This window comes from Paramormyrops kingsleyae, chromosome 7 (assembly GCF_048594095.1).
Source record: "Paramormyrops kingsleyae isolate MSU_618 chromosome 7, PKINGS_0.4, whole genome shotgun sequence".
Classification (NCBI taxonomy): domain Eukaryota; kingdom Metazoa; phylum Chordata; class Actinopteri; order Osteoglossiformes; family Mormyridae; genus Paramormyrops; species Paramormyrops kingsleyae.
In genome coordinates this window covers 33,691,556-33,707,418 of record NC_132803.1, presented here as the reverse complement: position 1 = coordinate 33,707,418, position 15,863 = coordinate 33,691,556, and the positions used below count along the sequence as shown (strand labels likewise).

The window sequence follows — 15,863 nt, the reverse complement described above, 5'->3', positions numbered from 1 at the left end:
CTAAATATAATACAAGGATGAGTGATTCAATTTTACGACACGTGAAATAACATGGTTGACAAGTGAGGCAACAAAAAGGGAAACAGATGGCCCTCCCTCCACTGACAAATTGACTGGAATTCAATTGGAAAAAAACTCCACTCCCTTTCACTGCCAGCCGTGTATGGGGAACACGAGCCACAGCCACACGGCTAGCTGCTGGTAGCTAACTGCTAGCTCTGCAGTCTGGCCTTCTAAGCAAATGAGGCCGAATAATATAATCCACTTTGTCATCAGCTCCCCAGCTGCCAGGGACTGTGACTCTAATGGGAGTCGGTGATTTAATATGAGCCTGAAAAATCCTGGAAAATGAAAAGCACAAAAACACACAAATCACAAAACCCACCTTTCCTTTGCCAGGTTTCTAATTTCGGGAAGACATGGTGAAATGTGGCTGAATTACTGAATTAATACTGGAACTGAAAAAAAAACAGTTCTCTGGACATTGATAATGCTGGAGAGTCCTCTGGATTGGCACCACATCCAAAGTGTCCCCTGACTCACACCATGTGTTTCCTGGGATAGGAACCAGGATCCTCCTGACCCCAAACTGTATCAGCAGAATGGAAAATAGATGGCTAGATGGTAGGACATTTAAAAGCTTAAAATTCATATTTACATGAAGAGCACTGAAAGGAATTATGGTTAAACCATATTTTTTCTGGAAATAAACTATATAAAGGGCAACTGCACTTTATTTTCTCTTTGGTGGATGTTAATGATCTGTGGCTGACATTTCTAAATGTTCAGTGAGATCTGTTCCTTGTATCCTTTGATCGTGGGTCTTAAGCCACCACACTGATAGGTCTCACTTACTTGTACCTGTATAGCTGTCTTGGTTAATGGTCTGTTACCGACAATTTCAAGATCCTGGAGGATATCACTAAGAAGATACACCAAGACCATTCCTAAAAGACGACCCAGACTGCATGTACAGTGCCAGTCAAAAGTTTGGACACACCGATCTGCATACCAAGGACAGCAATAGCGACCTGACCTAAACACAGTAGAAATGATGTTGGAGGAGTTTGAGCAGAGAGTGAAGGAAAAGTGGCCAATGAGTGCAGAACATATATGTGGGACCTCTTTCAGGACAGTTGGAAAAGCATCCCAGGAGGCCACCTCATGAAACTGGTGTAGAGGAGACAGTAGGATCAGCCAGTCCCTTTAGCAGATGGGGTTACAGGCCACACTCAAGGGCCCAATGGTGGGATCACTCTGCCGACCACGGGATTCGAACCAGTAACCTTCCCTTAGGGCTGCCCCCTCCCCAACAAATAATGTTTTTGGTCAGTGCATGATTCCATGTATGTTATTTTATAGTTTAGATGTTTTTATAATTATTCTAAAATACAGAGAATAGTACAAATAATCATTTCTATGGGAGGTGTGTCCACACGTTTGACTGGTACTATATGCAACACGTAATACCACCCATATTTCCTGTTTGACAATGCAGACTTTACATGAAAACATGCAAAAGATACACATTAAATATGTTAGAAACCTACTTCCCAGTTTTTATAAATCGACCTGGAAGCACCCATGCATTACAGAGTGATAAAGCAGCCACTTCACTGCATCCTCACTTAAACGTACACTTTGTGGTCTCTAGTACAGTGACATGTCTCACTGATCTGTGCAGACTGTGTAAATTTTTAAAAACATTTTTAAACTGTGAGTATGATTTAAGCCAACATAAGTCTGCTGCTGCAGTAGACTAATTAATATGTTACACATAATTTATGCATCATTTGCTCGAAAGACTTAAGTGAACAAAAAAATGGCGTATTGGTGTTTTTTTAGTCCAAGATGATAATACATTGTCAAACATATGAAACTTTTACAGGCATGTAAAGTAAGCATGAAGTAATGAGAGCAGTAAGTAATTTTTGATACGCCTCAACCAGGAATGACTTTGATCGAGCTCAAATTGATTTCTAATTAAATTAATTAGAATTTGGTGTTTAAGTGAAAGAGTGCGGAATCGTTTTGCTTCATGAAGATAATTAACCTTGTTCATGCAGTGTATAATTAATTTGGAGCGCATGCCCGAAACGGCTGCTCATTGGAGTAGGCATTCATAAATCAATCTATTAGAATGATCATTTTTTTCTGATTAATTTTATAGAAAGCTTTTCAGGGCTATACTTTGTTTTATGTGTAGGTTAATAGCAGCATTTAAAGGATATGTAAAGCTTAAATATGAAAAAATAAGAAAAATCTTTCCTATCACACCTCTAAAGTGTAGGATGTTTAAGGAATTTGTTCAAAATATTTAATTTTCATATATTCAGTAATGAGGCAGAGTTTTTGCATTGTATGCATTTTAACATTTTATTATAAATAACCCTTCGTAATATAACTTTGTTGTCCTTGCCAACAAACCAAATGAATTTAAAGCCACAAAGCTGAAATAAAGAAAAAAAAAATCTCCATTCATGGTCACCAATCAGAATCAAGGTCACAAAAAACAGAGTGAAAAAAGTGGACATTTTTTTGGATCTGAAATAACACTAAACAGACAGCAGATGTCGGACGGTATCCAGTACCTTTTACATCATGGAAATATTCGCGCTAAAAAATAACGACACAATCATCGAAATTATTCACGTTTTAAAAAATACTGCAGATGAAAGTTGAGTTAACATGTCCTTCTGTATAAATTAGAAAACTATCATAAAGTCTTTTCACCTCGTGGAGCTTTAAAGCACATTTGTGGTACTTTCAGGAATATTATTATTATTATTATTCTTTCTATCATTATTACATTTCTTCATTTCAGCCGTTTTTGCCGTTGTCAAAAAGGTTTCAGTGATGCTGGCAGAGACCCACGGCGAGCATTTCTTTGTCCATCTGAAGCAGACCAGGGTCTTCATCTCACACACGTTCACAGAAAGTGACCACAGTATGAAAGACATGCTCCTGAGAATCCATACAGATCTTCAGACAGTAAAAGGTCTGCTTAGAAACGCATGTCATTGCAGGTCGCAGATCGGGGGCTGGGGGGGGGGGGGCGTTAGGGAGCATGATCACAGCTACTGTGTGTGCATCGAAAAAGGCCTTTGGAAGACGGCAATGGGGATCACAAACCATGGAAAGCAAGGACAATTACAGAAAATGGAATGGCAAAAAAAAAACACATTGCACAAAGTCACCTCAAAAGTACCCAAGAACTCGCTCGCATCTCGCCATCGGTTTTCCACACGAATGCAGAATTGAGGTAAACTCCATAGGAGGAGAATGGAGCAGGGATGTCAGGAGGAAGTTCTGTTGTACCCAATGCCTAAATGTTTTTCCAGCCATAGTTCGGCTAGCTGTATTGTGGATGCGTAAGTACTTGCCTTAGACCCAAGGCACATTTTGTATTGCTTTGGATCTAAGTTAGTGTCACAGTGAACTGGATGGTAAATGTGGATGATGCCAGTCTCCTGACCGCGGAACACCTTTAATCCAGAGTTTATGACTTTTGTGAACAAGTCTACATCCTCCAGTCCCCAGCCCTGGATTGACGTGTCAAAGCCACCAGCCATCAGTAGGTCGCTTTTGAATATGCAGGAGATGCCAAAGCCGTAATCTCTCCAGAAGCCACTTTTCTTGGTGAAGATGAAATCGCTGTTGTCAGGGGGGCTGCCCGCATAGACGATTTTAGGGTCATACTGACTGAAGATGATGGGAAAGTAGGCCTGCCTGCCTTGGATCGCGTTGTCCCGGCAACGCTGCAGGAAGTCGGTGGTGAAGATGAGGTCCACGTCACAGAAGAACAACAGGGTGTTATTATCCAGTTGCGACGAACCCATTTGCAGAGCCTGGCCCCTGGAGAAATCGCCAGTCATCGGGATGACTGACAGGTCGGCCTTGGGATACTTGTGGTGATATTCCCTGATCAGCTCTATATGCTTTTCTCTGTCTTGGTTGCTGTCATTATCTACCAAGATCACAGTCAATTTGACGTTCTGACTGGGAATAAGACACATCTTCTCAAAGTTCTTCATGAACCGCACAAAGACGTCATACCTCCCCGTCAGGGGGACGAGGAAGTGGATCTTCTTCTGGCTGCGCTCAAGCATCTCTTTGGTCGACTCCGTATACTGGAAAGGTGAGAAGATCTTCAGGGAGTTGGATAGAAATGAGAAGGACTGTGAGTTGATGGCATCCACTAACTCGGTTACGTCCAGATCCTCAGCCTCAGTGAAGAAAGGTTTGCTGAAGGACTGCTGCAGGTAGGCATGGCGGCGGACGGGCACTGTCACCTTTCTCCCCTTGTGCTTCTTGTAGAGGAGCAGGAGGTCCAGAATGTACTCTGCCCCATGCAAGGGGTCCACCCTCCGATAGCCATACTGTATCTCCTTGAAATCGATCACGCGCCCACGGGCCTTCGAGTTTTCATTGATCATTTCCATAACCTGGAGCACGGTGTCTTCCAGGGCACCCCGGAGGGCATTCCCCTGGCCCTGCCGGGGCATCTGGTTCTCTCCTGCAGAGTAGATGTGCCGCCCCGTCAGGAAATCCCACTCGATGACGTCGGCTCGGCTGGTGGGCTGGAAGCGGGTGTAAGAGGGCATCGCGCCGAGTTGCTGGTCCTCGCGTCGAGCCTCGGTGTCGCTTAGCTTGCTCATGGCCACGCCTTCGCGGTGCAGCCGGATGGTGCGGTGCCGTAGCTCAGAGATGCGCCGGGCCAGCATGTAGCTGTGCAGCCGGTACTGGTAGGCGGGCTTCTTGTTGGGGTGAAGAGTGATGGCGTTGTGAATCTTGCTGCTGTGGAGCTCTTGGATGAAGCCCTTCTTGTTGTGCTCGTAGTTTTCGTAGAACAGCTGCTGCATCTGCGAGAAGAGCACAGAAATCGTTTGTCGAAACATAACGATTCTAGGAATCTTGATGATTCCTAAAAACATCATTTTATCGTCTATAGAGAGAAGATCGACAAGGTTTTTGTCTGTTTCTTGAATAAGAATGAAACTTGGGCTGGTGCCTTAAACAGAGACTTATGAAGAGCTCGGTATTTATTTTTGACAAGTTTCAATTAGTGCCTTTTAGAGGCTGTTATCACCAACAAGCTTGTCTTCCCACACGACGAGTGAGGAGTTATAGGAGAGAGGACCAGAACAATGGGGAAAATATGCAACAGTACACAGGCTGCTTAATGAACCGCTCAGCAAAATTTATCATGAGTGCTTCTGAAATGCACCACCAACAAACCACTCCAGATGCATTCCGTGGCACATTCTTGGCCTTTTCAAGAAGAGTGCTCATTAGAACTAGCGATAAATTACCCGCGAGGTTTATCTCGGAAAAAGATTTCCGCGAGCAGAACGATAATTGTGTTCAAGATGAGGGTAATTGCCAAAGGGAAGTAAATAAAGGATTTCTTTTGTTACTCAGAAACCAATTACTTCTCTAAGATATTTAGCCCTTGTCTTAATTATTTCAATCAAGTGATTCATTGTGGGTCTATATTCTAAGCAGATGCTTTGTTAATTATGTAAAAAGTTCAAGCAACCAAATGGCATACTGTCAAGATGCATCATTTTATAAGGCCAATATTAGTAAAAAAAAAACAAAAAAAAACAAAAAAAACAAAAAAAAACCAAATGCAAATATATTGATTCAGGTTCAAAACAAGTTATGAATAATGGAATGCAATTGTGCGCAATAGTTCAATCAATGTATTATGGTGCGTAAAACTCCAAAAAGTTAACATTACTAGCTAAATATTTAACATATTATTTAATTAAATCATAAAATTGAAAATATAAGTAGAGGACTGGGGGACATAAACTTTTTATGCAAGCATTGCATTTTGTGACAGAAGTGATCAAAATGTATTTACAGTTTAAGTTGAAGATACTGGAAAAACCTGTTTTACAATGTCACTACGGGTTTGCATTCTGGCTGACTTCAAAATTTCATGAAAATAATGATGATTAACGATTAAATTGACATTAAACCACTGCTATGCCTATTATACTAATATTATATACATCTTTAGCCTCCCTTAAGTGTCCACAGTTCCCTCTCTCAGTTTTTCTACATGTCTTGCTGAGACTGTTCGCTCCTTGTAAATAATTAGCATAATTCTGTTGAACACCCATATGGAATCGCCATATTTCCATTACTAAATACGCCATCACCCTCTCCGGCAGGCTTTTTTTGTGATTTTCTGCTCTCCTGATTACATTCTGACGTCCAGCTGCTGAGAGAGATGCAGACTTTAGCAATTCCCCGTCCAGCAAATTGCAGCGGGTGGTTCTTCCAAACGCAGTATCCAAAATTACCAGCATTAGCTGCTTGATCGATACTTTTTTATTTTTTGTGTTTCTCTCTCACCCTCGGTTCAAATCTAAACTGCGGTCCGATGGGTAAAGACCTGATCAGCTGTGTAACCAGGTCCGTGCTGATAACTGGCGTGACCCAGTCTGTGATGATAATGACTCAGGATAGGTAAAAAAGAATGCAGGGACTGCATCATTTCGACAGTAAGACGCTGTCACATCTGCCGCATTTCCCTGTACAGATCTGTTAATCTGCTTGGTTGAATCTTAGTGTTGTTCTGAAGCTGAAGATGTCTTTTGACTGCTGTTTCAATACACTAGTGTTTTCTTGAAAAGTCCATCCATCCATCCAGAATAACCTCTTATCCAGTACAAAGTCAGACAGCCTGCAGCCTGTCCCAGGCAGGAAACACTCAGGACTGGATGTGAAAACTACCACATTTAAAATGCAAAGTACACACGTGTGAAAATAGAATATTAGTTTGGATAATTTGTGACTGTACAGTTAATGCAGAAGCCCTATTCTCAGCTGTATTATGCTGTTTGAGTGAAAGTCTTGCATTAATCAAAATTAATTAAACTGCCCATATTTCACATATAACGGTGGAAATGAGAAAACGACTTTAGGAGACACTTCATCAATCTTGGCATTGTTTACCTTTCATTTTATACATGACTGAATCCTTTATTGTTAAGAAATAGAGAACCATGGATTCATTCATTGAAAAAAATGACCAAACACAATTCATTATAATACTATAATCTGTAGGTAATTGGTAGGTAGGTAATTCCCAGTAAAGTTGACAGAAAAGTGCAGAGAGTCACTGACAGGACGCTAGAAAAATGAGTAGAGGGGACACCATCAGCGGCCCAGTTTGCAGGCCCCTCCCACAATCCTCCAGATCTGAAATGACTTAACCTCAGTGCCATTAAACTGCGACATCCTCTCCTAGGGCCATCCCACCCCGGCCATATCCTCCTAACATCTTCAATGTGCTCCTAAACTCTGCATCTCTGCAATTACTCAGGAGCTAAGCCATAGCTACAGAGAGATTCTGCAAACTTCACTTTCGGTAGTTGATTTCAGTCCTAACCACACGATGAATACCTGGCCAAGGTGCCACGGCTCCAGTTCTGGGGTAACGTTCGCCCATTTAGCTGGAGCATAAATGACGTCTTGTGTATAATTTTTTCCCTTCACTTTTCACATGGGCCGGACAGCTCCAGGGCGACGCCGGCCTGTTTGATGCTGACTCAGACATGAACGCTGACTGCTAGTCAACCGTTTGGCCGTGGCCACGCCAGTCCATAAAAACAAAATCACAGCACCTGTGCTCCTCCGAGCAGCGCTCATGCTAAGCTACTATTTTTCCCCGTAGCCGATTCCCTGATGCTTGTGCTAGTCCCTCAGAAAACAGGCACTTTCCCACACGACACAGTATATTACGAGTCTCACCGGTGGCTGTCATTTGCCCAGGGAACTGACTCGGCACATCGATCCCAAGATTTCCAAAAGGGGGGGGGTGGGGGGGCATTGGATCTGTGAATGCTGGCCTCTGTAGCAGCATTGGGGCATGAAAGGCTCATTGTGAGCTGTCGGCCACACCGGATTGGGGGGGGGGGGGGGGAATGCGAGAAAACGGCGGGGTGGAAAAGTTATGAACGGCAGATGCTGAGTGAGCCGGGTGCGAGAGTGCTGACGCGAATAACGACTCGGCTCTGACAGATGGAGGTCTATCTTGCGGTGCGGGTGGTAGGGATACAGATGGAGGTCTAACTTGCGGTGCGGGTGGTAGGGATATAGATGGAGGTCTTTCTTGCGGTGCGGGTGGTAGGGATACAGATGGAGGTCTAACTTGCGGTGCGGGTGGTAGGGATATAGATGGAGGTCTATCTTGCGGTGCGGGTGGTAGGGATATAGATGGAGGTCTTTCTTGCGGTGCGGGTGGTAGGGATACAGATGGAGGTCTAACTTGCGGTGCGGGTGGTAGGGATATAGATGGAGGTCTATCTTGCGGTGCGGGTGGTGTGGATACAAATGTGGCGACCAGGAGGGACATCCGTTCCGGTGTACGATAACAAAATGACATCATGAGATGTGACTCCATCTAGCAGCTGCACAACACGGCATCAAAAAAAAATGGGCATCTAAGACCCAGCTGTGGATATATGGTATGTTTAATTACTCAGTTTCTGCTTTAATTTATTCCTGTTCCCACGGCCGTTATGTAAATATGACAAACACGGGTTAGGACCCCACCGGATAAGTGAAAGCCAGCGAATAGCTTCCACGGTCAGCAAATGAACTGGAGTTAACATCCAGGCTGCCTTCACACTGGGGGTCCAGACATTACCAGGCGAACTACAAACCAGATCATGTCAAGTCTCCCTGACCAGAATCCTGGAGCCAGTCAAAAACCCTCAGCCAGAGCAGTAAATGTCTGCTTCTGGACTCTTCCATAAACATTGCGGCATTAATTTCACCCTCCCAGGATAAACCTCACTTGTCCTCCAGTGACACCCAAAGTTCGCCAAGAGGAGTTTTAGCCCTTACGGAGACAGGAAACGATCTCCAGCTAAAGTGCACTACCGTTAGCGCTAAAACGCTACAGCAAACAGTGAGCCTGGTTGTCGTGGGACAGAACTGTCAAGGCGAGAAGGTTCTGAGGCACAAGGCGCGGGGGAAATGCTCTTGTACCCTTAAGTAAAGGGCACAACCTTTGGGGCCATTAGTGATTAGGTGCTCGGGATCAGAAGGTTGATGGCCCAAATGTGCCACTGAGGTATCCTGAGCGAGCCACCACCCCCACAAACTCCCTGGGGGCTAAATAACAGCTGTCTGCTGTTGTGTCACATATGGGTTAAATGCAGAGAATACATTTCATTGTTGTGATGTGCCAACCATGACATTTAATCACTTTCACTGAAGCATTTAGTTAATGTTCTGGTGAATGCATGAGCACGACAGAGAAATACACAGGCGACAGTGTGTTACGGAAGCACTGCTTCTCTGTGATATGTGTGTGGATTAATGAAGCAGTTTGTCAAAAGCAGGCTGTAATGTGACCCACACCTACACAAATACAGTACATGATATAGTGACACCACAAGCAATTAAGTGATAAATAATTACTGTAAGAAGTGAAATGCTGTCAGCATGTGAGAGCTAATTACCTCAGAGGTCACAAGGACAACAATAGTTCATGGGGCACGAAATGCTGTAGGGATGAGAGCTTTGGAGAACAGCAAAGGGACACACCATGGTGCATTATGGGAAATGAGCAGGGAGATTTGACTTTTTGAAACTGTGCATCTGCAGCCTGGAGACGATGACAGTCCTCACAATTAATCCTACTGTATTTAGCAGACCCTTCAATCCAAAGCTTTGAAAGCGACACATTTTTTTGAGAAAGCAGGGTCAGACCGTTCCTGGGTTAAAGGCCATCCGATCACAGGCACACGCAAAATACACCTCAGGCAGCCACTGCACCTGCTGAACTGATCCAACTTATCACACCGGTTGAAACTTTAGTTATACTCAGTGCTGGCTACTTATTTTATACAGTTGCTTATACAGTAAAACTGGTCTAAGTCGCCGTCTTGTAACTCGTCAATGTGCACAAGTCGACGCTCAAACAAAAGTCCCGATTTTTCCTAATGATGTTTCCTTTAAAATTCCTTGTGTAACTCGCCGCTTGTAAGTCGTCAAATTCCCTTAGTCGTCACCTAAATCCCGGTCCCGAACAACACAAATGAATGGATTTTCCTACCTGTAAGTCGACACCCCAATCGCTGCATTCCCGCCACCTGCTTCACACCGCCTGCTTGTCACCACGGCAATGTAGAAACGGGGAATCCCCACCTATAGCACTAGTCGCTCCCTGGTCTTAAGTCTCGCATGTATAGTGCGGTGTAGTAGAGGTATGGTGTTATATTTACTAGTCGACAAAACGGCGCGATAGACATAAGTCGCCAAAGTGTCGACTTAGGTGTATCTCGTCAATTCTCTAAGTCGTCACTTTTAACCTGGTCCCGTGAGTGTCGACTTAGACCGGTTTTACTGTATATTGTTTCATACACCTAGCTAGTGTTTATGTCATTTGCACAGTGGTACAACAGCAGGATTTAAACCATGACCTTTAAACTGCAGCAAACATGAACACTAACTTGCTCACTGCCGCCCTCTACCAGCCGTTATAAAACCCACAAATGTAAATGTAATAATGCAAGATATCCATACCTTTGAAGTAAAATAAAACAAAAGTATCTTCTTTGAAATTCATGCAAGAAAACATCTCCTCGGAGACTGGAGCGAGTCTCTGAGCAGATGGGAGGATGGGGAATTGTTGTTGTTGTGTTTTTTTGTTCCCCCATTGCTGTCAGGGTAGCATATGGGTGCCGTTATAATGACAGAACACAGCAGGCCAAACCCTCATCATCAGCTACACTCGCTCTCCTTTGTTTCCTCCATTTGCACATTAGCCAGACTGGCGGCGATTATGCATCGCGGAGCAACACGGCGACGGCGACGGCTTCTCCGAATGATTAGCGTTTTATGCACTTTTTTCCCCACTAAGTCGCAGATCTGCCTAAATGCACATATCAAGTGGATTCTGCAGTCCTTTGTAACATGACAGGGAGTTTTGGATGCCGGTAAGATACTCGCATGGCAACACTCACAAAACCTTTAAATTTAATATTATTTGAAATCTCCATGATACAGTGAAGTACAGGCAGCTGGAAGATGGATGGATGGATGGATGGATGGATAGATGGTCTGAATTATTCATACTTTATAAAAATAGATGGCATTCACTCACATGAGATGAGCGATAAATATTATCAGGAGTTATGCTGAAAAGTTTAGTATGTAAACACGGGATGGGAAAGAATAAAACACAACAGGAAATGTAAACTGTAACTGGAGTTTTAGGAAGACTGCAGAGTCTTGTGATATTTCTTTTGAGTGTTGTTATGCAGACATAAATGCGGGGAAAGCCTGATGTATCAAGAGTGACATTAAAAAGCTCTTGTGTCTTGATGCCCTCAGGGGAAGATGGAATTAATTCGCCCATGTGTGGAGGACCTTTGAAGGTTCCCTCCTTCCACCAAAATTGCCAGAATTGAAACCCTCCCCCTTCTAGACAACATCCAGGACCGGCAAACAAAACTGTCTTGCCGAAAGGGACTCCCATTTTGGTCTGCATGACGGGGAGTCTCTATTCCGTGTAGCAAGTGGGGAGATGGGGGGGGGGTAATCGAGAAGCTGCCAAGCATGGATGAGGCCCAGGTGGCCTGACAGGCTTGGCATCTGAGCCTGATGCCCTTTGATTGGTCAGGACGTGGAGGCCCGCCTGGAATCACACGACTCGTGGCGTCGCGGCGTCGCGCACTTCAGAGCCCCGGCTCCTTGACAGAGATGTATCCCGCCGGATTTTCGGAGCAACGGCGGCTCCTTCTCAGCGGGACTGATAAATAAATAACGTGAAAAAGGAAAACAACGGCAGTGGTGTCTCAGGCTGCCGTATCCAGGCCCCCATATTCAACCAAGAGTAACAGCCCACGGCCATCTGAGTGAATTAAACGACCTTTGAACAGCACTAGGAAAAAGTCACACCGCCAAAGGACTTTTGCCCTTCATGTTATCGCCCTCTAGAGGGAAAACCCCTAGTCTCTGTGATATCTAATCTCCTGACTACATATAGTGTGCAGTGGGAATGAAATTAATAATAATTTCTGAACAGATTCCATGCTTTACATTTTAAGAGACATAATTGCACTAATTCAAAAGTTGACTCTCTCCTGCTGTCACCAAGCCCAATGTCACTGCAGGCTCCTCCTGTTTAGGTGTTGGGCATGACAGCCTCCTTCCTAATTTTTTTTTATTTTATGATGCAAGTCAGAGTGACCACAACACCCCCCCCCCCACACTGAAAATGATTTATGTTTAGCTGCTTCATTAAAAGGAATTTACTGTCCGTTTATATACCTGGATGTTTTTACTGGATGAGTAAAGCACAGGGCCTCCAGTGACCTTAAGCACTGGGCCTCCAGTGGCCTAAAGCACAGGGCCTCCAGTGGCCTAAAGCACAGGGCCTCCAGTGGCCTAAAGCACAGGGCCTCCAGTGGCCTAAAGCACAGGGCCTCCAGTGGCCTCGGCTGCCAGTCACAGGGCTCTAGATGTGTTTTTCCCCGACGTCCTGCTTTAAAACTCACAGCTCGGGAGGCTTCACCATCTCCAGGTGATGTTTTTCTACGCCTATCTGGTGCATTAACTGCTTCCCGCATTTCCTGCCCTATCTGGCTTTTCCAAAAGCGTCCTTCAGCCAAAAAGAGGAGCAGCTTAAACGTCCTTCGCAGTTCATTCACAGCCCTAAAGAAAAAAAAAGAAAAAAAAAGAAAAAAAAAAGCGTCGCGTTTGTGGGATTTCACACTTTCCCGGCGCCTGGACGCGGCTGCTCCAATCCCAGGGACGATCTTCCTAGGTGGTGGGGGGGGGGCCCTGAAGGGGCCCTGTTCGCCATGCGTATCAGTTAAACGGGCTGTTAATAAGAGTGTGGGGCTGCAGCTTTAGCCCGCACAGATGTTCATGTGCGTCTCACACTTCGTCACCGACCCCCCCTCCTGCCAGTGACCTTGCTGTTTACTGCTGGGCTGTCGCTCCCTCTCTCCAGGCCAGCTGGGCACTTTTCTTTCAGTTTTTGGCACTTTTTAAAGTTTAAAGTTCCTGCTCAGTCTCTCTCTCTTTTAAACCAGGCACATCTACAGCTCATCAACCAGGCTCTGGCCTTCAGTTCTGCTTGGGGAGGCATGTGGTTTTGTGGGTTAGGAGTCTATGTCAACGTCCGTCAGGTCACCAGTTCGAATCCCGTGGCGGGCAGAGTAATCATATCACAGATGAGCCCTTGAGCAAGACCATAAACCCTAATACTGCTCCAGGGGCAGCAGGAAGATGGCCGACCCTGTGCCCTGACCCTAAGCTTCGCTCTCTGACTTCTATATGTGTCTCACAGAAGAGCATGATGGGATATGTGAAAACCAAAGGAGTCCTATATTATACTTACACTTATATAAATGGCAAATAAAGCATCATCATCATTACACACATGCCACACACCGGGTCCAGTTTCAAGTGTCACTAAGCTTTTAAATCTCAGCCAACTTTATCCTTGAATGACCTCAGAGAAGCAAAGAGGAAAAAAAAAAACAAATACCGGTCCGGTTCTGTGGCGACATAGTATTTGTCCTTATAGAGTCCCTCACTTGTCTGAACCCGCCTCCCTTCCATTCTGTGGTGACACGCACAGCCCCTAAATTGGCTGCACCTGTGACCCTCCTTCGAGGAACGAATCAGGGCGAATCCACTTCCTGCCTGCCACCTGAATGGTTGTAATGTCCTCAGTGATTCTGCTTTTCATTTGTATATGAGGGTTCCCACTGTTTGCATCCCACAGCCCCAAAAACACATTGACGTCTATAAATTGCTCATAGTTTGCAACTTGTGTGTGTATGTGTGTGTGTGTCTCACCCAGGGTGTCCCCTACCACTAGGGAGATTCAGTCTCACAATGACCCCATACCAGATAAACAGCTTCAGAAGATGGATCTGTGTATCAGCATAAAGGACAGTTGCCATAGCCTTCATATTTGTGGCAAAGTAGTTCATTGATTCTCAGATGTACCGATTTTTTTTAACAATATGCCCCTGAAATGTCTTCTGGTGCAAAAATGCTCCAGTTCCATTTCCAGCCATGAACTATTTTGTCTGTCTCCATATTTAAATGTGGCAAATATCTTCAGGGCCTGACATCTTGCTATAGGAAACAAAGGGCGGCTGCCCCACCTGGTCAATTTCATGTCTTAATGGACGCCATAATCCACAACACAGGCTTTCATCTCCATCCTGTTGCTTTGCTGGCAACGGCAAATTTCTCAGAGGACCGGTGATGAAGGGAATCTTGCTGCATCCTCTTACTGTTTTGGGGAAACAGTGTCTACTATCTCTTGGGATACCGCAGAATTACCTCTTGTTGTGCCCTTCACTGAGTTTGCGCTTTGATGGGATTCAGGGAGAATTATGTCAGCCGGCCAGGGTTATTAAACGCATTGTCACGTCCTTCCTCGTGCTCGTGGTTTGTCGTGTTGACGAAAGCTGTCGAGTGTGTTCTGGAGCGACAGTTAATCCGCAGCGGAGCGCGTGTACTGGATGGTGATGAAAACACTCTAAGCACGGCCAGTGCCTGTGAGCTTGAAGTATGACCATGGCTACAAAATCATGGAGACCGACGCTGAGCCCTCGTCAAGTGGCCATGACATACTTCAAAATTTGCTACCAGGAAGATCAGCAATGGAACAGTAAACACCCCTTTTATAAGATTAGGATAATGATCAGATGGGCAGCTTAATTCGTTGTGATGTCATGGAGTTAGATTAGGGCTTTCACAAAGGGACTCTGGGTGTAATTCGGGTTAAGTTCAAACGAAAGCAGCTTTGTTTTTTCTTGTGCTTTGGGTACAGTGGCATTTCCGGAAGACTGCTCTAATAAATCCCTGCTTTTCTGCCTCAGGTGTGCCTGCAGGCCAGCGAAGCCTCCCAATCCTGCCAGGGGGTTTCGATCAATGGGCTCCTTTATGACAGTATCCTTTCATCTCCTCTTCTGAACTGATTTGTCAGACTCCACTGTGGTGCCGACTGATCTTCGCAGCCAGACCCCTAACAAATATTAAGAATTACGATGTGAACTGTGCCCCAAATGAGACAGGCCCTCTGGTGGCCAAACCCTGGGCTCTCAAGCCGGCTGGCATGCTGACAGAGTGATGCCTACAAAAGGAATTCAAGCCTTGGTAAACCCCATTCCAAATCCGACATTCCACTGAGACGTTCTGTTTCAGTTCCTCTGTTCAATAGCATCACCAGCCAATAGCTAACACTGGAATCTTACGAGAACGTACGTCTGTCATCCCTAAAGCTGAAAGGGATCGTTTTTTATTCATGGCCACACGAGCGCCAATAAATCGTTCCATCAGTCACGGTAATTTGGCTCTGAAGCATCTTTACATAGTGGTGGATTGAGAGAGCAGAGTTATGGGAAGACTCACCCGAGGACTTTCATGTGACAATGGAGAGGCGAGTGGAATGAGGAGACATCTGCAAGATGGAGCTGATGCAAAACCGAAAGGCAGCACTCTGTATTCACAGACCCAAGGAGTAGCCCGTGAGTTTTTAACTCGAGTCCGTGCTTCGGGCTGTTAACTTAAATGGATGTCAGTGGGTTCTGTCTGGGGTTAAGGTCACAGAGATTAGCAGCCTCATCACAGATAAGGGACTCCGACTAGGCCGATAACTCATACATGCATTAGTATGCAGTCGGTTGAGTACATTATCTCTTCTGAATATGGATTCGAAATATCTTTATCCTATTCACTCCAGGTTATGGCCCACAGCTAATTCAGGATGAATTGACTATTTTTAACACCTGCTATGCTAATTCAGGTTGGTCGACAACTTAGTTTGAATGACAGGGATTTTTCCTGCTACATTTCAAGAGTCGCCA

The 15,863-nt window shown here is 44.9% G+C and overlaps 1 protein-coding gene across 1 annotated transcript in view; it reads right to left on the bottom strand.

Annotated features, from left to right (window-relative positions):
• Nucleotides 1-2,357: 2,357 nt before the first annotated feature.
• The window catches only part of chsy3 (chondroitin sulfate synthase 3), a 97,782-nt gene continuing 84,276 nt past the window's right edge, over nt 2,358-15,863 (bottom strand). The window contains exon 3 of the mRNA XM_023806814.2: nt 2,358-4,862. Coding sequence (XP_023662582.1) covers nt 3,297-4,862 — 1,566 coding nt within the window. The 3' untranslated portion in view covers nt 2,358-3,296. The remainder of the gene's footprint in view (nt 4,863-15,863) is intronic.